This window comes from Coregonus clupeaformis, chromosome 26 (genome assembly GCF_020615455.1).
Source record: "Coregonus clupeaformis isolate EN_2021a chromosome 26, ASM2061545v1, whole genome shotgun sequence".
In the NCBI taxonomy this organism is placed as follows: Eukaryota; Metazoa; Chordata; class Actinopteri; order Salmoniformes; family Salmonidae; genus Coregonus; species Coregonus clupeaformis.
This window is the reverse complement of record NC_059217.1, coordinates 45,586,473-45,609,527: the sequence shown is the minus strand read 5'-3', so window position 1 is coordinate 45,609,527 and position 23,055 is coordinate 45,586,473. Positions and strand designations below refer to the sequence as shown.

The 23,055-nt window shown below is 46.2% G+C and overlaps 1 protein-coding gene across 1 annotated transcript in view; it reads left to right on the top strand.

The window, feature by feature from the left end:
* The first annotated feature begins 5,105 nt into the window (after positions 1-5,105).
* ints14 (integrator complex subunit 14) overlaps positions 5,106-23,055 on the top strand; it is a 23,517-nt gene continuing 5,567 nt past the window's right edge. The window contains exons 1-8 of the mRNA XM_041849976.2: positions 5,106-5,139; positions 6,265-6,598; positions 7,042-7,149; positions 8,654-8,809; positions 13,100-13,218; positions 15,840-15,982; positions 22,032-22,124; positions 22,422-22,566. Of these exons, the coding sequence (XP_041705910.1) occupies positions 6,374-6,598; positions 7,042-7,149; positions 8,654-8,809; positions 13,100-13,218; positions 15,840-15,982; positions 22,032-22,124; positions 22,422-22,566 (989 nt within the window). The 5' untranslated portion in view covers positions 5,106-5,139; positions 6,265-6,373. The remainder of the gene's footprint in view (positions 5,140-6,264; positions 6,599-7,041; positions 7,150-8,653; positions 8,810-13,099; positions 13,219-15,839; positions 15,983-22,031; positions 22,125-22,421; positions 22,567-23,055) is intronic.

Genomic DNA, 23,055 nt, shown 5'->3' with positions numbered 1-23,055 from the left:
TCTCTGTTGGGGTGAAATCCTCAGGGCCAGCCCACCTGATACCCCAGGCATGGGGAGGAAAGGCCCCTCTCTGTTGGGGTGAAATCCTCAGGGCCAGCCCACCTGATACCCCAGGCATGGGGAGGAAAGGCCCCTCTCTGTTGGGGTGAAATCCTCAGGGCCAGCCCACCTGATACCCCAGGCATGGGGAGGAAAGTCATTGGGACCCGACATGTTCAGACACTGAAGCACAATGTGTAACAAATACACAGAAAATATTCTAGAAGCTTTCAGAGACGCTCCACACTGTTACAATAGGACATTTTACATTTGAGTCATTTAGCAGACGCTCTTATCCAGAGCGACTTACAGGAGCAATTAGAGTTAAGTGCCTTGCTCAAGGGCACATCGGAAGACTTTTCACCTAGTCAGCTCCGGGATTCGGTATGACATTCTATGACATGGTATCACAATAGGACATTTACATTTAAGTCATTTAGCAGACGCTCTTATCCAGAGCGACTTACAAATTGGTGCATTCAACTTATGATAGCCAGTGGGACAATCACTTTTTAATTTTTTATGGTATGACATGGTATGCCATGGTATGACATGGTGACATGGTATGACATGGTATTACATTCTATGACATGGTATGACATGGTATGACATGGTATGACATTCTATGACATGGTATGACATGGTATGACATGGTATGACATGGTATGACATGGTGACATGGTATGACATGGTATTACATTCTATGACATGGTATGACATGGTATATGGCAACATGTGACATGGTATGATTACATTCTATGACATGGTATGACATGGTATGACATGGTATTACATTCTTGACATGGTATGACATGGTATTACATTCTATGACATGGTATGACATGGTATGACATGTATGCAGTATTACATTCTATGACATGGTATGACATGGTATGACATTCTATGACATGGTATGACATGGTATGACATGGTATGACATGGTGACATGGTATGACATGGTATTACATTCTATGACATGGTATGACATGGTATGACATGGTATTACATTCTATGACATGGTATGACATGGTATTACATTCTATGACATGGTATGACATTCTATGACATGGTATGACATGGTATGACATTCTATGACATGGTATGACATGGTATTACATTCTATGACATGGTATGACATTCTATGACATGGTATGACATGATATTACATTCTATGACATGGTATGACATGGTATTACATTCTATGACATGGTATGACATGGTATGACATGGTATGACATGGTATTACATTCTATGACATGGTATGACATGGTATGACATGGTATGACATGGTATTATTCCTCTGTATTTTCACTATTATTACATGACTCAAATGTTTGTAATATACCATGTGATATATTCTATATATTTTAAGACAATCTGTATCTGATTAACTTGTAAATGTTTTGTTTCTGTTTTTGTTGTGTGAGCTTCAAGCTTAGTGTGTTTTCTGTACCACAGTCAGGAGTGTTTTACTGTTGTGATGGGAGTGTTGTCGGGTGTAATGTAAAAGTCTCTCATGTGATTCTAGCACTTTCCAAAGAGTAACTTACATTAACTGTGAACAAATATCAGTTATAGTAATCATTTACAGTAAACGTTTGGACCTTTTTTATTTTTAGTCATTCAGTTGAACTGTGATACGTACCCAGCTGCTGTAGTATGATCGGGGTATGGTGCCCGTCTTACTGCTCATACTGAGGATGATGTCATACTTTCACATTCTGCAAACTCACATGACTGCTTTTCTTTGACTCCCCTCTGGCAGGACCAGTACAAATTTAAAAAAATGAAGGATCCATTGGCCATGTGTGAGAGCATGAAAACGTGCGGTATCATGGGTAAATTGTGACTGACTGATGTACAAATAATATTGAGTAGTTATTTATTGATGCACCGTGGTTGGTAGATCAGTCCTATATAGTGCACTACGTTTGACCATGATCCATACTCCAGTGTTAGGATGGAAGGTAGAAGAACTGTGTCACAGTGAAATATGTTACACGTCAAGGTATCTGTATTCTTCTGACTGGGTTCGAAACTGTCACAATATCACCAACAAGGGAATATTTTGTATATTGTGAATGAGCTGGTTCGAGAAGAGTTACACATCATTCCACAACAGAATGGTTCTAATCTAAAATAATTCCTTACATTCCTTCCTAAAGAGCGGATAAAACAAACAGCACTTGATGACAGTTGACTAGCTTTAGGCTTTAGGTTGAGGATTATTCAACAAAATGTCTTGTTTACCATGTCAGACTGTTGTTAAAGAAAGCAGAAATACACTGCTTGTTTACCGGCAAGGAAAAGTACTGTGATATTATAAAATCAATGTCATTTCACTCATAATTACAATGAGACTTATGGCTCTATTCAATCTGGATGGCTGAAGCGTTACTGATTTGCGTGATAGAAATGTAAAGGTCATTTCACTCATAATTACAATGAGACTTATGGCTCTATTCAATCTGGATCGCTGAAGTGTTGCTGATTTACCTGATAGAAATGTAAAGGTCATTTCCCATTGAGGCTACATATGCAGCGTTTACCGTGAACGCAGTCTCCGATAACGCGGGAAAATTGCCTTTCAAATTAAATCACGCTGTAACGCTGAACTTCCGCGATACGGATTGAATAGAGTCCTTAATAGGTTCAAAAATTACTTTGATAAATATTTGAATACTAATCATAAAAGGACCTCCAGGAAGGTAGGTAGCTCTCCAGGAACAGGGTTGGAGTGAAAACCTCCAGCAGGGTAGCTCTCCAGGAACAGGGTTGGAGAGTCCTGTATGTAACTACTATACACATTGACCATGATATCACCATATCGTCACTATAGGTATCAATATGTTGTTGTTTACACTGTTGGAGCACTGTTATGTCTTTGAATATATAATATGTATCATTTTTACCACAGTTTAATACTAATTTGTAAGATTTGTTTTCCTGGAATCTGCCCGACTGGATCTACAGACTGTTTTACATTCTGAATAAACCCCCAGAATAATAAACATTCGTTTCTGGTTTGTCTGATTCTGCATGGGAGAAACATCCTGGTTCACAGGTCCAGTTTTTATAAACATCATGTATTATATCACAGTGTTTTGCATTTGGGCTACACTGACAATTTCAAACAAACGTCATTCTACACTGAACAAAAATATAAACCCAACATGCAACAATTTCAAAGATTTTACTGAGTTTCAGTTCATATAAGGAAATCAGTCAATTGAAATAAATTCATTAGGCTCTAATATATGGATTTCACATGACTGGGAATACAGATATGCATCTGTTGGTCACAGATACCTTTAAAAAAAAGGTAGGGGTGTGGATCAGAAAAATCAGTATCTGGTGTGACCACCATTTGCAACATGGGGCCGTGCATTATCATGCTGAAACATGAGGTGATGGCGGTGGATGAATGGCACGACAATGGGCCTCAGGATCTCGTCACGGTATCTCTGTGCATTCAAATTGCCATCGATAAAATGCAATTGTGTTCATTGTCTGTAGCTTATGCCTGCCCATACCATAACCCCACCGCCACCATGGGGCACTCTGTTCACAACGTTGACACCAGCAATTCTCTCGCCCACACAACCCCATACACGCTGTCTGCCATCTGCCCGGTACAGTTGAAACCGGCATTCATCCGTGAAGAGCACACTTCTCCAGTGTGCCAGTGGCCATCGAAGGTGAGCATTTGCTCACTGAAGTCAGTTACGACGCCAAACTGGTCAAGACCCTGGTGTGGATGACGTGTACGCAGATGAGCTTCCCTGAGACGGTTTCTGAAGGTTTCTGCAGAAATTCTTAAGTTGTGCAAACCCACAGTTTCATCAGCTGTCAGGGTGGCTGGTCTCAGACGATCCCGCATGTGAAAAGGCCGGATTTGGAGGTCCTGGGCTGAAGTGGTTACACGTGGTCTGTGGTTGTGAGGCCGGTTGGACGTACTTCCAAATTCTCTCAAATGACGTTGGAGGCGGATATTGGTAGAGAAAGGAACATGCAATTATCTGGCAACAGCTCTGGTGGACATTCCTGTAGTCAGCATGCCAATTGCATGCTCCCTCAAAATTTGAGACATCTGTGGCATTGTGTTGTGTGACAAAACTGCGCATTTTAGAGTGGCCTTTTATTGTCCCCAGCACAAGGTGCACCTGTGTAATGATCACGCTGTTTAATCAACTTCTTCATTTGAGACACGTTTGAGTTGGATGGATTATCTTGGAAAGGAGAAATGCTCACCAACAGGGATGTAAACAAATGTGTGCACAAAATTTGAGAGAAATAAGCTTTTTGTGCATATGGAACATTTCTGGGATCTTTTATTTCAGCTCATGAAACATGGGACCAACACTTTACATGTTGCGTTTATATTTTTGGTCAGTATAATTTTCAAAAATCGTTTTTGCTATCATGCATAATATGACAAATCCATTATCAACATGTTAACATAAAACATTAAAATAATTACGCACAAGGGTCCTAAAAAGTATTGCAAGTTATCTGTAAGTGCAGAGCTGTCCTACCTGCGATGAAAGTGTTTTTGGTACCAGATGAGGGGTGTACCGGAACAGACGGTGGATGGTGGAGAGGTTCACCCGGCTGGCGTGTAACGCTCATGGCAGTGTCACCCCTTAAGACGCACCGCGGGAGAGGTGTTCACGGTGGATCAGCATATACCTTATGTAATAACTGAAGCCAGATAAGATGCATTTATAGATGAATGGTTAGTTAATTTATACTTTTCTCAAGTAGGCCCTGATTATATAAACATTTAATTTAGGAGATTATATGACAGAGCTATGAGAAATAGAAAAATGAAAATGTACTGGAATGGACATTTGGTAATTCAAATAAGGAGAAATGTTGTTCTATAATTAATATTTAATTGAATTAATTTGATTTAATCTATTCATTGATATAATGGTTGAATTTATTGTCTAGTGTCTGGCAGAACCTCACCGTCTGTTTTCTAATCTGAAAAGTCTCGAAGTGCGTCTCGCCCTAGGAACTAATGAAGGAAATGAATGCTTCCGCCCGGACAGAATAGTGAACGGTACAAGTCCGTCGAGAAGATTTCTACATTGATGGGTATGAGTCTTTCTGTTTGTCGTTTTCATGAGATAACTTTTTTAATTATAAAAAATGCATAGTTCTATACTATTTACTTGCAAGCTAAACTCTGTCCTCAAATAAAGGTTAATTTCAAAGCTAGCTATCACCCTGCCAAGATTCGTTAGCTAGCCTTATTGAAAGGATCGAAAAGATAGCCAGCCTGACCCGTTTAGCTGGGCTACTTGTTTCTCAGTCTGGGATGACAGACAGCGGCGGTCGATGCCGTTTAAAATGAGGGAGGATTAGTATTTTTTTTATGAGCATGGCTTTATTTCTATTACAGCATATTGGTGCACAGGTCGAGAGAATTTTGAGTAATCAAGGTGACAGACAGTGACACATTCAATACCGCCTTGCACACTCTTGCCTGCATCTAGCTGATCTAGGGTGTAATCATTAGTCCAACAGTTGCAAATTAGAGTTTCTATTGGACAAATTCAGGTATGTTTATCCCCGTTTCGTTCCGGTTGCTTCTGTTTAAGAAATGTTTTTTAACAGAGTCGGTGGAATAAATACACCGCTCAATATGTCTTAGTCTTTCAGTGAGACTGTTCTATTCCTGGCATACACTACCGGTCAAAAGTTTGGACACACCTACTCACTCAAGGGTTTGTCTTTATTTTTACTATTTTCTACATTGTAGAATAATAGTGAAGACATCAAAACTATGAAATAACACATATGGAATCATGTAGTAACCAAAAAAGTGTTAAACAAATCAAAATATATTTTATATTTGAGATTCTTCAAATGTGTGCAAAGCTGTCATCAAGGCAAAGGGTGGCTATTAGAAGGGTGGCTATATAAAATATAATTTGATTTGTTTAACACGTTTTCTGGTTACTACATGATTCCATATGTGTTATTTCATAGTTTTGATGTCTTCACTATTATTCTACAATGTAGAAAATAGTAAAAATAAAGAAAAACCCTTGAATGAGTAGGTGTTCGAAAACTTTTGACCGGTAATGTATATTATTTGCTTATGTCAGAAGCCGGTTGATAAACAAGACACACCAAGAAACTTTAATTCAAATGTAAGCAGGATACTGATTGACACCCCTAGCTGTGTTGGATTAACACAAGTTTCCATATTTCCAGAGGCAGCTTTCTGGTTTGCATTCAAGACTGTGTTGTATTCACACACCGAGAGACTGTGGAGGCTCCGTTAAACTCGTTCTGCTTTAGTGGAAAGCACATCACCATCACCATGCCGACGGTGGTCCTAATGGACGCGTCTCTGTCCATGACGCGGCCGGTCTCTCTGGAGCCGTGCTCGGAGGAGTTACAGAGGAAGAACCTAGCTGTGGCAGGACTCACCATGCTGTTTGAACACATGGCTACGAACTACCGACTGGAATTCACCTCTCTAGTGGCCTTCTCTTCCCTGTGGGAGCAACTGGTGCCTTTCACCAGGGACTACAACATCCTACAGGTACGGCTAACACCAGGGACTACAACATCCAACAGGTACACAGGTCTGGCTAACACCAGGGACTACAACACCCAACAGGTACACAGGTCTGGCTAACACCAGGGAGTAGAACACCCAGCAGGTACACAGGTACGGCTAACACCAGGGAGTAGAACACCCAACAGGTACACAGGTCTGGCTAACACCAGGGAGTAGAACACCCAACAGGTACACAGGTCTGGCTAACACCAGGGACTAGAACACCCAACAGGTACACAGGTCTGGCTAACACCAGGGAGTAGAACACCCATTAGGTACACAGGTCTGGCTAACACCAGGGCTTGGAGGCAATATGGTAGTAGCTCTACTTGCTCTCTGATTGGCTAGAGGAACTGTAGACATATTGGTTACACCAGATCTGATTATTTTGTTAATTGTGTCCTTCCCTCTGCTGTGCGGTGCAGGAAGCCCTGAGCAACCTGGAGGACTATGACAAGACGTGTCTGGAGTCAGCGCTACATGGAGTCAGCAACGTGGTGCAGCAGGAGTGGGGGCACGCCTGTCCGACACAGGTACTTTATCAAGCCGTGATAGTACCATACTCTATCCAGTCATAGGATTATAGTCATACTGCCAGGGAATATTTTTTTGTATTATTATTTTTTTATTTAACCTTTTATTTAACTAGGCAAGTCAGTTAAGAACAAATTCTTATTTACAATGACGGCCTACACCGGCCAAACCCGGACGACGCTGGGCCAATTGTGCGCCGCCCTATGGGACTCCCAATCACGGCCGGTTGTGATACAGCCTGGAATCGAACCAGGGGGGTCTGTAGTGACGCCTCAAGCACTGAGATGCAGCGCCTTAGACCACCGCGCCACTCGGGAGCCCGATATATCAAGCCATGATAGTACCATACTCTATCCAGTCATAGTGCCAGGTAGTAAACTGTCCGACACAGGTACTTTATCAAGCCATGATAGTACCATACTCTATCCAGTCATAGTGCCAGGTAGTAAACTGTCCGACACAGGTACTTTATCAAGCCATGATAGTACCATACTCTATCCAGTCATAGTGCCAGGTAGTAAACTGTCCGACACAGGTACTTTATCAAGCCATGATAGTACCATACTCTATCCAGTCATAGTGCCAGGTAGTAAACTGTCCGACACAGGTACTTTATCAAGCCATGATAGTACCATACTCTATCCAGTCATAGTGCCAGGTAGTAAACTGTCCGACACAGGTACTTTATCAAGCCATGATAGTACCATACTCTATCCAGTCATAGTGCCAGGTAGTAAACTGTCCGACACAGGTACTTTATCAAGCCATGATAGTACCATACTCTATCCAGTCATAGTGCCAGGTAGTAAACTGTCCGACACAGGTACTTTATCAAGCCATGATAGTACCATACTCTATCCAGTCATAGTGCCAGGTAGTAAACTGTCCGACACAGGTACTTTATCAAGCCATGATAGTACCATACTCTATCCAGTCATAGTGCCAGGTAGTAAACTGTCCGACACAGGTACTTTATCAAGCCATGATAGTACCATACTCTATCCAGTCATAGTGCCAGGTAGTAAACTGTCCGACACAGGTACTTTATCAAGCCAATGAATCAAATGTATTAACAAAGCCTTTTTTACATCTCCGATGTGCATCGTCAAATAATAGTCAACGTTTACTGAGGCAAAAAACCATTTCTGAACTCATTATTGACACCATAGTTTACAGGGAGATATACACCTAGGAGTTGTAACACCCTGGTTAATTTATCTCCATAATCCTATATTTTCCTGGTCTCAGTGATTCCTGACAGCACTGACTGTGACATGTGGTTGTCCTACATAGCTACCGTAAGATGAATGCACTAACTCTAAGTTGCTCAGGATAAGAGCGTCTGCTAAATAACTAAAATGTTCAATGCAGGTAAACTTCCACCCAGACGTTGGTGAATAGTGTTGCAGTTCTCCTTGTGGCCTCCAGGTGGTGCTCTCTGAGACACTCCACTCCCTACAGACTATTAGATTGATTATTGATTATTGATCTGGTGGCCTACAGGTGGTGTTGGTAACAGATGGGTCTCTGGGGATCGGTAAAGGCTCTCTGAGACACTCCCTACAGACTCTGAAAGGACGACCGGAGGATAAGAAGTTTCCTCTGCCGTTCCCTTTCCCTGCCAAGCTGTTCGTCATGTGCATCGCTAACGCAGAGGAGGTACGAAACTACTGCGCCTCCACTCCTTATATAGCTGATCAGACCTGGGGCTAGTGTTATATGTTTTAAAAAAGTATTTGATCCCCTGCTGATTTTGTACGTTTGCCCACTGACAAAGACATGATCAGTCTATACTTTTAATGGTAGGTTTATTTGAACAGTGAGAGACAGAATAACAACAAAGAAATCCAGAAAAACGCATGTCAAACATGTTATAAATTGATTTGCATTTTAATGAGGAAAATAAGTATTTGACCCCTCTGCAAAACATGACTTAGTACTTAGTGGCAAAACCCTTGTTGGCAATCACAGAGGTCAGACGTTTCTTGTAGTTGGCCACCAGGTTTGCACACATCTCAGGAGGGATATTGTCCCACTCCTCTTTGCAGATCTTCTCCAAGTCATTAAGGTTTTGAGGCTGACGTTTGGCAACTCAAACCTTCAGCTCCCTCCACAGATTTTCTATGGGATTAAGGTCTTGAGACTGGCTAGGCCACTCCAGGACCTGAATGTGCTTCTTTGGGTGTGTTTTGGGTCATTGTCATGCTGGAATACCCATCCACAACCCATTTTCAATGCCCTGGCTGAGGGAAGGAGGTTCTCACCCAATATTTGACGGTACATGGCCCCGTCCATCGTGCCTTTGATGCGGTGAAGTTGTCCTGTCCCCTTAGCAGAAAAACACCCCCAAAGCATAATGTTTCCACCTCCATGTTTGACGGTAGGGATGGTGTTCTTGGGGTCATAGGCAGCATTCCTCCTCCTCCAAACACGGCGAGTTGAGTTGATGCCAAAGAGCTCGATTTTGGTCTCATCTGACCACAACACTTTCACCCAGTTCTCCTCTGAATCATTCAGATGTTCTTTGGCAAACTTCAGACGGCCTGTATATGTGCTTTCTTGAGCAGGGGGACCTTGCGGGCGCTGCAGGATTTCAGTCCTTCACAGCGTATTGTGTTACCAATTGTTTTCTTGGTGACTATGGTCCCAGCTGCCTTGAGATCATTGACAAGATCCTCCCGTGTAGTTCTTGGCTGATTCCTCACCGTTCTCATGATCATTGCAACTCCACGAGTTGAGATCTTGCATGGAGCCCCAGGCCGAGGGAGATTGACAGTTATTTTGTGTTTCTTCCATTTGCGAATAATCGCACCAACTGTTGTCACCTTCTCACCAAGCTGCTTGGCGATGGTCTTGTAGCCCATTCCAGCCTTGTGTAGGTCTACAATCTTGTCCCTGACATCCTTGGAGAGCTCTTTGGTCTTGGCCATGGTGGAGAGTTTGGAATCTGATTGATTGATTGCTTCTGTGGACAGGTGTCTTTTATACAGGTAACAAACTGAGATTAGGAGCACTCCCTTTAAGAGTGTGCTCCTAATCTCAGCTCATTACCAGTATAAAAGACACCTGGGAGCCAGAAATCTTTCTGATTGAGAGGGGTCAAATACTTATTTCCCTCATTAAAATGCAAATCAATTTATAACATTTTTTCTGGATTTTGTTGTTGTTATTCTGTCTCTCACTGCTCAAATAAACCTACCATTAAAATTATATACTGATCATTTATTTGTCAGTGGGCAAACGTACAAAATCAGCAGGGGATCAAATACTTTTTCCCTCACTGTAAATGATAGGAGACTGGTGTACTAAATCCTCTACAGTTACAGACCACTGCCACCAGCCGGTAGACTCTACCACTCCACATACTGATCCACCCCGACACCAGATCGCCCCCACCCATCTCTACCCTGTGGCTGGGTACACATCCCCCTCCCATCTCTTCCCTGTGGCTGGGTAAACATCCCCCCACCCATCTCTACCCTGTGGCTGGGTAAACATCCCCCTCCCATCTCTTCCCTGTGGCTGGGTAAACATCCCCCTCCCATCTCTTCCCTGTGGCTGGGTAAACATCCCCCTCCCATCTCTTCCCTGTGGCTGGGTAAACATCCCCCCACCCATCTCTACCCTGTGGCTGGGTAAACATCCCCCACCCATCTCTTCCCTGTGGCTGGGTAAACATCCCCTCCCATCTCTTCCCTGTGGCTGGGTAAACATCCCCCCACCCATCTCTTCCCTGTAGCTGGGTAAACATCCCCCACCCATCTCTTCCCTGTGGCTGGGTAAACATCCCCCACCCATCTCTTCCCTGTGGCTGGGTAAACATCCCCCACCCATCTCTTCCCTGTGGCTGGGTAAACATCCCCCCACCCATCTCTTCCCTGTGGCTGGGTAAACATCCCCCCACCCATCTCTTCCCTGTGGCTGGGTAAACATCCCCCCACCCATCTCTTCCCTGTGGCTGGGTAAACATCCCCCCACCCATCTCTTCCCTGTGGCTGGGTAAACATCCCCCACCCATCTCTTCCCTGTGGCTGGGTAAACATCCCCCCACCCATCTCTTCCCTGTGGCTGGGTAAACATCCTCCCACCCATCTCTTCCCTGTGGCTGGGTAAACATCCCCCGACCCATCTCTTGCCTGGGTAAACATCCCCCCTGCCATCTCTTCCCTGTGGCTGGGTAAACATCCCCCTCCCATCTCTTTCCTGTGGCTGGGTAAACATCCCCCCACTCATCTCTTCCCTGTGGCTGGGTAAACATCCCCCTCCCATCTCTACCCTGTGGCTGGGTAAACATCCCCCTCCCATCTCTTCCCTGTGGCTGGGTAAACATCCCCCTCCCATCTCTACCCTGTGGCTGGGTAAACATCCCCCCACCCATCTCTTCCCTGTGGCTGGGTAAACATCCCCCCACCCATCTCTTCCCTGTGGCTGGGTAAACATCCCCCTCCCATCTCTACCCTGTGGCTGGGTAAACATCCCCCCACCCATCTCTTCCCTGTGGCTGGGTAAACATCCCCCTCCCATCTCTTCCCTGTGGCTGGGTAAACATCCCCCCCACCCATCTCTACCTTGTGGCTGGGTAAACATCCCCCTCCCATCTCTTCCCTGTGGCTGGGTAAACATCCCCCCTGCCATCTCTTCCCCTGTGGCTGGGTAAACATCCCCCACCCATCTCTTCCCTGTGGCTGGGTAAACATCCCCCCTCCCATCTCTTCCCTGTGGCTGGGTAAACATCCCCCTCCCATCTCTTCCCTGTGGCTGGGTAAACATCCCCCTCCCATCTCTTCCCTGTGGCTGGGTAAACATCCCCCCTCCCATCTCTTCCCTGTGGCTGGGTAAACATCCCCCCACCCATCTCTTCCCTGTGGCTGGGTAAACATCCCCCACAATCATAATAATGCTAATAATAATATCATAATCATAATTCTTTCCTATGTAGTTTCATCTGAAATCATCGTCTTATTTCATGCAGAGTTATTTGATAGTCTGCGACAGTGCCTCTCAGACTGGCCGCCACAACCCCCGGCCACTCCACATACCCGATCCCCCCGGCCACTCCACATACCGATCCACCCCCACCCCCGGCCACTCCACATACCGATCCACCCCACCCCTGGCCACCGTGAGCCTGACCCGGAGTTATGTTAGGGGACTGTACAAATTCAGACATTTACCTATTATACTATAATGCACATGAATGAGTAGTATCCCAGAAATCTTCACATTCCTCATCTGTAATACTTTCCCCTAAGTCTGCTTCCCATTTGAGACAGAGATTATTAGTGTTATCTGGGAAGGAAGGTCATCCTGTTCATATTCCTCAGAACCAATTCAATGTGTTTGATGCTTTTGGCACATTCAAATCATGTTGTTTGTGTTAGCATGGTGTCTGCTAGGGTCAGGACGATACCAGTATCGCGATACTCGATAGTATCATGGCAAGGAAACAAAACCTGAAGCGGATTTAACTTCAGCCCTGATATTGAAAACAAACATCATAATGTTGTCATCCAGTCACATTTCCAAGCTATATATCACACAATGTTTTACATACAGCAGGTTTTTAAAGGACCAATGAGTTGGTCTGCTTCCTGTTTTCTTTTTTGCCATGGAAAAAAATATTGCGATACTGGTATCATCCCGTGGCTGATATTCTACCTGATGTTCTGTTATAGTGGCTGATATTCTACCTGATGTTCTGTTATAGTGGCTGATATTCTACCTGATGTTCTGTTATAGTGGCTGATATTCTACCTGATGTTCTGTTATAGTGGCTGATATTCTACCTGATGTTCTGTTATAGTGGCTGATATTCTACCTGATGTTCTGTTATAGTGGCTGATATTCTACCTGATGTTCTGTTATAGTGGCTGATATTCTACCTGATGTTCTGTTATCTCCAGACCACTAGAGTTGCCACTACATCCCCTGTTCTTCGTCCTTCTATAGTTACAGATGACAGACACTATGGATAACCTGGAGCAGCTGCTCCAACTGAATGGAGGAGATGGACAGATCTTCACTATGGAAGGCCAGCTCTGTCTGAAGAGTGTACAGTCCATGTTTGGGTATGTTGTACTTCAGCAGAAGCACCTGACTTAGGTCTAGGCCTGGCACAATTACCGTATAACCGTGTAACCGACAGTTGTGGATAAAGACCGTTATGAAAATAAAATAACTGTCATAACCGGAAAGAAATCTGTCAGTTTAAGCTAGAGATACAGTGGGGGAAAAAAGTATTTAGTCAGCCACCAATTGTGCAGGTTCTCCCACTTAAAAAGATGAGAGAGGCCTGTAATTTTCATCATAGGTACACGTCAACTATAACAGACAAAATGAGAAAAAGAAATCCAGATAATCACATTGTAGGATTTTTAATGAATTTATTTGCAAATGATGGTGGAAAATAAGTATTAATGTAGCAGCACACACACAAATAGAATGAATAGAAGGGGCTTGGAACCTCTAACCCTGGTAATATGATTGGTCAACTCTCAATGGCTGCCCTGTATTGGGATGCAATCATTTCCATGGTAATGTAGAATGTTCATTCAAATGATGCTAACTGATGTGGCTCATGCAATGGAATTTATTTTTGGTTCTGTCAGTTGAGTTTGAATCAACAAATCACAGCACATTTTGATGGGTACACTTCCTGCTTTGCTCCTATGGGTACAGTCGTAATGGGCCGCCAGTCCACCCACTATGCCATCGTTGACTTGAAAGGGGACGCCCGTTATGTTCATTCTATTTCTATGGCAGCACATGCAGTCCGGAGCGGAGGAGAAAAGGAGAAAAATGATTTCATTTTGTTGCTATTCCAACGGTTATTACTGTGACTGCGGTCATTTGGCTGGCCAATAACTGTCATCCAGAATTCCATGAGCGCCGCAGCCCTAGCTAGTTCCATGAGCGTCACAGCCCTAGCTAGTTCCATGAGCGTCACAGCCCTAGCTAGTTCCATGAGCGCCGCAGCCCTAGCTAGTTCCATGAGCGCCGCAGCCCTAGCTAGTTCCATGAGCGTCGCAGCCCTAGCTAGTTCCATGAGCGTCACAGCCCTAGCTAGTTCCATGAGCGCCGCAGCCCTAGCTAGTTCCATGAGCGCCGCAGCCCTAGCTAGTTCCATGAGCGTCACAGCCCTAGCTAGTTCCATGAGCGTCACAGCCCTAACTAGTTCCATGAGCGTCACAGCCCTAGCTAGTTCCATGAGCGCCGCAGCCCTAACTAGTTCCATGAGCGTCACAGCCCTAACTAGTTCCATGAGCGTCACAGCCCTAACTAGTTCCATGAGCGTCACAGCCCTAACTAGTTCCATGAGCGTCACAGCCCTAACTAGTTCCATGAGCGTCACAGCCCTAGATAGTTCCATGAGCACCACAGCCCTAACTAGTTCCATGAGCGTCACAGCCCTAGCTAGTTCCATGAGCGTCGCAGCCCTAGCTAGTTCCATGAGCGCCGCAGCCCTAGCTAGTTCCATGAGCGCCGCAGCCCTAGCTAGTTCCATGAGCGTCACAGTCCTAGCTAGTTCCATGAGCGTCGCAGCCTTAGCTAGTTCCATGAGCGTCACAACCCTAGCTAGTTCCATGAGCGTCACAGTCCTAGCTAGTTCCATGAGCGTCGCAGCCCTAGCTAGATCCATGAGCGTCGCAGCCCTAGCTAGTTCCATGAGCGCCGCAGCCTTAGCTAGTTCCATGAGCGCCGCAGCCCTAGCTAGTTCCATGAGCGTCACAGCCCTAGCTAGTTCCATGAGCGTCACAACCCTAGCTAGATCCATGAGCGCCGCAGCCCTAGCTAGTTCCATGAGCGCCGCAGCCCTAACTAGTTCCATGAGCGTCACAGCCCTAGCTAGTTCCATGAGCGTCACAGCCCTAGCTAGTTCCATGAGCGTCACAGCCCTAGCTAGTTCCATGAGCGCCGCAGCCCTAACTAGTTCCATGAGCGTCACAGCCCTAGCTAGTTCCATGAGCGTCACAGCCCTAGCTAGTTCCATGAGCGTCACAGCCCTAGCTAGATCCATGAGCGCCGCAGCCCTAGCTAGATCCATGAGCGCCGCAGCCCTAGCTAGTTCCATGAGCGCCGCAGCCCTAGCTAGTTCCATGAGCGTCACAGCCCTAGCTAGTTCCATGAGCGCCGCAGCCCTAGCTAGATCCATGAGCGCCGCAGCCCTAGCTAGTTCCATGAGCGCCGCAGCCCTAGCTAGTTCCATGAGCGTCACAGCCTAGCTAGTTCCATGAGCGCCGCAGCCCTAGCTAGTTCCATGAGCGCCGCAGCCCTAGCTAGATCCATGAGCGCCGCAGCCCTAGCTAGTTCCATGAGCGCCGCAGCCCTAGCTAGCTCCATGAGCGCCGCAGCCCTAGCTAGCTCCATGAGCGCCGCAGCCCTAGCTAGATCCATGAGCATCACAGCCCTAGCTAGCTCCATGAGCGCCGCAGCCTAGCTAGTTCCATGAGCGCCGCAGCCCTAGCTAGATCCATGAGCGTCACAGCCCTAGCTAGCTCCATGAGCGCCGCAGCCCTAGCTAGCTCCATGAGCGCCGCAGCCCTAGCTAGTTCCATGAGCGCCGCAGCCCTAGCTAGCTCCATGAGCGCCGCAGCCCTAGCTAGCTCCATGAGCGCCGCAGCCCTAGCTAGTTCTTTATCTCAGCTAGTGTCTTGTTTCCACTAATGTTCCAACTGATTTGTCTGTCCAGGCGTCTGATAGATGCGGCCTACTCCCCCTTCCCTGCTGTGCTGCGCTGTGGGAACCTGGCTTCTGATGTCCAGGTGTTCCCCAGACCGGAGCCTGTGTTCCTGGATGAAGAAATTGACCCTATGCCCCGACACATCCTCACAGGTACCCAACAGGCTTTCTAAATGATCCTATCCATATGTTGTCTATCAGCCCAGTTGTCTATCAGCCCAGTACCCAACAGGCTTTCTAAATGATCCTATCCATATGTTGTCTATCAGCCCAGTACCCAACAGGCTTTCTAAATGATCCTATCCATATGTTGTCTATCAGCCCAGTACCCAACAGGCTTTCTAAATGATCCTAACCATATGTTGTCTATCAGCCCAGTAGAAGGATTACTTTATCCTATCCCAGGTATTCCTTAAAGAGGTGGGGTTTCAAATGTCTCCGGAAGGTGGTGAGTGACTCCGCTGTGGGGTGGGGGGTAGAGGGAATTACTTTATCCTATCCCAGGTATTCCTTAAAGAGGTGGGGTTTCAAATGTCTCCGGAAGGTGGTGAGCGACTCCGCTGTGTGTGGGGGGGGTGGGGAGGGGGTAGAAGGATTACTTTATCCTATCCCAGGTATTCCTTAAAGAGGTGGGGTTTCAAATGTCTCCGGAAGGTGGTGAGTGACTCCGCTGTGTGTGTGGGGGGGGGGGGGGGGGTAGAAGGATTACTTTATCCTATCCCAGGTATTCCTTAAAGAGGTGGGGTTTCAAATGTCTCCGGAAGGTGGTGAGTGACTCCGCTGTGGGGTGGGGGGGTAGAAGGATTACTTTATCCTATCCCAGGTATTCCTTAAAGAGGTGGGGTTTCAGATGTCTCCGGAAGGTGGTGAGCGACTCCGCTGTGTGTGTGGGGGGGGGGTGGGGAGGGGGTAGAAGGATTACTTTATCCTATCCCAGGTATTCCTTAAAGAGGTGGGGTTTCAAATGTCTCCGGAAGGTGGTGAGTGACTCCGCTGTGGGGTGGGGGGGGGGTAGAAGGATTACTTTATCCTATCCCAGGTATTCCTTAAAGAGGTGGGGTTTCAGATGTCTCCGGAAGGTGGTGAGCGACTCCGCTGTGTGTGTGGGGGGGGGGGGGGGGGTAGAAGGATTACTTTATCCTATCCCAGGTATTCCTTAAAGAGGTGGGGTTTCAAATGTCTCCGGAAGGGGGTGAGCGACTCCGCTGTGTGTGTGGGGGGGTAGAAGGATTGCTTTATCCTATCCCAGGTATTCCTTAAAGAGGTGGGGTTTCAAATGTCTCCGGAAGGTGGTGAGTGACTCCGCTGTCCTGGCGTCGTGAGGGAGCTTGTTCCACCATTGGGGTGCCAGAGCAGCGAACAGTTTTGCCTGGGCTGAGCGGGAACTATGCTTCCGCAGAGGAAGGGGAGCCAGCAGGCCAGAGGTGGATGAACGCAATGCCCTCGTTTGGGTGTAGGGACTGATCAGAGCCTGAAGGTACAGAGGTGCCGTTCCCCTCACTGCTCCATAGGCAAGCACCATGGTCTTGTAGCGGATGCGAGCTTCAACTGGAAGCCAGTGGAGTGTGCGGAGGAGGGGGGTGACGTGAGAGAACACGTTATCGTTGAGAGAACACGTTATCCTAACCAACAAATTATCCTAACCATATGTTGTCTATCAGCCCAGTACCCAACAGGCTTTCTAAATTATCCTAACCATATGTTGTCTATCAGCCCAGTACCCAACAGGCTTTCTAAATTATCCTAACGATATGTTGTCTATCAGCCCAGTACCCAACAGGCTTTCTAAATGATCCTAACGATATGTTGTCTATCAGCCCAGTACCCAACAGGCTTTCTAAATGATCCTATCCATATGTTGTCTATCAGCCCAGTACCCAACAGGCTTTCTAAATGATCCTAACGATATGTTGTCTATCAGCCCAGTTGTCTATCAGCCCAGTTGTCTATCAGCCCAGTACCCAACAGGCTTTCAAAATGATCCTATCCATACAGTGACTATAGAAAGTCTACACCACTTTCAACATTTCCATATTTTGTTGCCTTATAGCCTGGAATTAAAATGCATTAAAATAGTTTCCCCCCCCACGTTGATCTACCCATCATACCCCACAACTTCCAAGTCAAACAAATATTCATTTTTTTTTTTTTTTAAATCAATAAAATAAAATAACTGAAATAGCTTGTGTCCTAAATGAGCTGAGGTGTAACCAATCACATTCAAAATCACACATCAAGGTAATTGGCCTCCACCTGTGTTAAATTGTAGTGATTCACATGATTTCAGGATAAATTCAGCAGTTCCTGTAGGTTCCCTCTGCTGGGTAGTGAATTACAAAGCAAACACTCAACCATGAGCACCAAGGAGCTTTCAGAAGAACTCCGGGACCAAGTTGTGGAAAGGCACAGATCAGGGGATGGCTATCAAAATATGGCCTTGAGTATCCCTTGTATCCCTTGTAACTCTGTGTTGTTGTTTTTATCGCACTGCTTTGCTTTATCTTGGCCAGGTCGCAGTTGTAAATGAGAACTTGTTCTCAACTGGCTTACCTGGTTAAATAAAGGTGAAATTAAAATTAAAATAAACGGTCAAGAAGTAGTAGGTGTATGGATCAGAGAGGAGACTGATCAGAGAGGAGACTGATCAGAGAGGAGACTGATCAGAGAGGAGACTGATCAGAGAGGAGACTGATCAGAGAGGAGACTGATCAGAGAGGAGACTGATCAGAGAGGAGACTGAGACAGTAGGAGACTGATCAGAGAGGAGACTGAGACAGTAGGAGACTGAGACAGTAGGAGGCTGATCAGAGAGGAGGCTGATCAGAGAGGAGGCTGATCAGAGAGGAGACTGATCAGAGAGGAGACTGATCAGAGAGGAGACTGAGCCAGTAGGAGGCTGATCAGAGAGGAGACTGATCAGAGAGGAGACTGATCAGAGAGGAGACTGAGACAGTAGGAGACTGATCAGAGAGGAGACTGATCAGAGAGGAGACTGATCAGAGAGGAGACTGATCAGAGAGGAGACTGATCAGAGAGGAGACTGAGACAGTAGGAGGCTGATCAGAGAGGAGACTGATCAGAGAGGAGACTGATCAGAGAGGAGACTGAGCCAGTAGGAGACTGATCAGAGGGGAGACTGAGCCAGTAGGAGGCTGATCAGAGAGGAGACTGATCAGAGAGGAGACTGATCAGAGAGGAGCCTGATCAGAGAGGAGGCTGATCAGAGAGGAGGCTGATCAGAGAGGAGGCTGATCAGAGAGGAGACTGAGCCAGTAGGAGGCTGATCAGAGAGGAGACTGAGCCAGTAGGAGGCTGATCAGAGAGGAGACTGATCAGAGAGGAGACTGATCAGAGAGGAGACTGATCAGAGAGGAGACTGATCAGAGAGGAGACTGAGCCAGTAGGAGGCTGATCAGAGAGGAGACTGATCAGAGAGGAGACTGATCAGAGAGGAGACTGATCAGAGAGGAGACTGAGCCAGTAGGAGGCTGATCAGAGAGGAGACTGAGCCAGTAGGAGGCTGATCAGAGAGGAGACTGATCAGAGAGGAGACTGATCAGAGAGGCTACCAAGAGTCCGATGGCAACTTCGAAAGTGCTACAGGCTTCTATGGCCAAGACTGGTCACAGTGTGAATGTGACAACAATATGCTAAGCTCTCCACAAATCTGCCATGTATGGTAGGGTGTCCATAAGGAAGCCATTACACCAGAAAGCCCATCTTGAATCCCCTTTTGAAGTATGCAACACAAAAAAAAGCTTGGGAGATTCTGTAGCCATGTGACAAAAAGTTTTGTGGTCTGACAAAACATAAATTGAACTTTTGGGCCTAAATGCAAAGCGTTACGTTTCACGCAAACCCAACAAGGCACATCACCCAAAGAACACCATCCCTACTGTGAAGCATGGCGGCAGCAGCATGTTATGGGGATGTTTCAGTCCCCATAACATGTTACCAGGATAGAAGGGGAAATTAATGGTGCAATGTACAGAAAAGTCCTTGAAGAAAAATGCTGAAACTTTCAGCATGACAACAAGCCGAAGCCAGTGTAGTGGCTAAGGAATAAAAAAGGTGTAAATGTCCTTGAGTGGCCCAGTCAGAGCCCTGACGTCAATACAACGCTGTCCATCAACGCTTCCCAGTCAGAGCCCTGACCTCAATACAACGCTGTCCATCAACGCTTCCCAGTCAGAGCCCTGACCTCAATACAACGCTGTCCATCAACGCCTCCCAGTCAGCCCTGACCTCAATACAACGCTGTCCATCAACGCTTCCCAGTCAGAGCCCTGACGTCAATACAACGCTGTCCATCAACGCTTCCCAGTCAGAGCCCTGACCTCAATACAACGCTGTCCATCAACGCTTCCCAGTCAGAGCCCTGACCTCAATACAACGCTGTCCATCAACGCTTCCCAGTCAGAGCCCTGACCTCAATACAATGCTGTCCATCAACGCTTCCCAGTCAGAGCCCTAACCTCAATACAATGCTGTCCATCAACGCTTCCCAGTCAGAGCCCTGACCTCAATACAACGCTGTCCATCAACGCTTCCCAGTCAGAGCCCTGACCTCAATACAACGCTGTCCATCAACGCTTCCCAGTCAGCCCTGACCTCAATACAACGCTGTCCATCAACGCTTCCCAGTCAGAGCCCTGACCTCAATACAATGCTGTCCATCAACGCTTCCCAGTCAGCCCTGACCTCAATACAACGCTGTCCATCAACGCTTCCCAGTCAGCCCTGACCTCAATACAACGCTGTCCATCAACGCTTCCCAGTCAGCCCTGACCTCAATACAACGCTGTCCATCAACGCTTCCCAGTCAGAGCCCTGACCTCAATACAATGCTGTCCATCAACGCTTCCCAGTCAGCCCTGACCTCAATACAACGCTGTCCATCAACGCTTCCCAGTCAGCCCTGACCTCAATACAACGCTGTCCATCAACGCTTCCCAGTCAGAGCCCTAACCTCAATACAACGCTGTCCATCAACGCTTCCCAGTCAGAGCCCTAACCTCAATACAACACTGTCCATCAACGCTTCCCAGTCAGCCCTAACCTCAATACAACGCTGTCCATCAACGCTTCCCAGTCAGAGCCCTGACCTCAATACAACGCTGTCCATCAACGCTTCCCAGTCAGAGCCCTGACCTCAATACAACGCTGTCCATCAACGCTTCCCAGTCAGAGCCCTGACCTCAATACAATGCTGTCCATCAACGCTCCCAGTCAGCCCTGACCTCAATACAATGCTGTCCATCAACGCTCCCAGTCAGCCCTGACCTCAATACAATGCTGTCCATCAACGCTTCCCAGTCAGAGCCCTGACCTCAATACAACGCTGTCCATCAACGCTTCCCAGTCAGCCCTGACCTCAATACAATGCTGTCCATCAACGCTTCCTAGTCAGAGCCCTGACCTCAATACAACGCTGTCCATCAACGCTTCCCAGTCAGAGCCTTGATCTCAATACAATGCTGTCCATCAACGCTTCCCAAGTAACTTGACAGAGCTTGAACAGTTTTGTAAAAAATAATGGTCAAATATTGCCAAATCTAGGTGTGCAAAGTTGGTTGAGACCCATCCCAACAGACTCACAGCTGTAATGGCTGACAAAGGTGCTTCCACCAAGTATTGTCTAATGGGGGGGGGGTTGAGACTTATCCAATTATGATATTTCAGTTTAGTATTTTTCCCCTTAAAAGGTTGGAGTATGGTGTATAGATTAGTGGTGAAGAATCCATATCTAAACGGGGTGGCAGGTAGCTTAGTGGTTAAGAGCGTTGTGCCAGTAACCGAAAGGTCGCTGGTTCTAATCCCCGAGCCAACTAGGTGAAAAATCTGTCGGTGTGCCCTTGAGCAAGGCACTTAACCCTAATTGCTCCTGTAAGTCGCTCTGGATAAGAGCGTCTGCTAAATGACTAAAAAAATATATATATATAAATGCATGAAACTCTAAGGCATTGACACAACAAAATGTGAAAAAAGTTCAAGGGGGTGTAATCTTTCTATAGGTGCTGTATGTTCTCTATCAGCTTAGTCTCCTTCAATTCAACTGTGTTCAACTCTCTTACGGACTTTCAGATTTTCTTGATGACCATCACAGTTCATTGATTTAGATGTGTTATTGTATGTGCTGTAAAACTGCCATTCCACTTCAAGCTGTCAATGTATACATCAAGTAAAACTAACTGTGTTGCAGATCTGGAGATAGTTGGTTTCATAGAGATAGGAGACATCTCGAGTCCTCCTGTCATGTCCAGACACCTGGTTCTCCCTATCGCTGTCAATAAAGGTAGTTACCGCTTCTAATCTGTTCTCCTCAGACTGGGCTCTTGCCTTTTAACTAATACCAAAATAGTGTTCTAAAATATAGTTCTAATGTTCTAAATGAGTGTTGTAATGTTCTAAAAGAGTGTTTATATATTCTAAAAGTGTGTTCTAATGTCTTAAAAGACTGTTCTAAATGACTATTCTAATGTTCTAAATGACTATTCTAATGTTCTAAAATAGTGTTCTGATGTTCTAAATGAATGTTCTAATGTTCTAAATGAGTGTTGTAATGAGTTTATTGTTGTGTTCTTGGTTCCAGAGGTGGATGAAGTGGGCCCCGGAACCACAGAGGAGCAGGAGGAGGAGACATCAGCCAACCAGCAGGCAGGGAAGGCCCCCAACTTCTGTGTCCTACTCCATGGCAGTCTGAAGGTCGAGGGCATGGTGGCTCTGGTACAGCTGGGGTACGATATTACTATGTTCTGTTATGACACATTATAAAGGTTCATAACATACTTATAACATGTTATAAAGGTAGAGGGCACGGTGGCGCTGGTACAGCTGGGGTACGATATTAATGTTGAATCTATTCTCTATCTCTCTCTCCAGCCCAGAGTGGTACGGGATGCTGGTTAATCTATTCTCTATCTCTCTCTCTAGCCCAGAGTGGTACGGGATGCTGGTTAATCTATTCTCTATCTCTCTCAGCCCAGAGTGAGTACGGGATGCTGGTTAATCTATTCTCTATCTCTCTCCAGCCCAGAGTGGTACGGGATGCTGGTTAATCTATTCTCTATCTCTCTCCAGCCCAGAGTGGTACGGGATGCTGGTTAATCTATTCTCTATCTCTCTCTCCAGCCCAGAGTGGTACGGGATGCTGGTTAATCTATTCTCTCTCTCCAGCCCAGAGTGGTACGGGATGCTGGTTAATCTATTCTCTCTCTCCAGCCCAG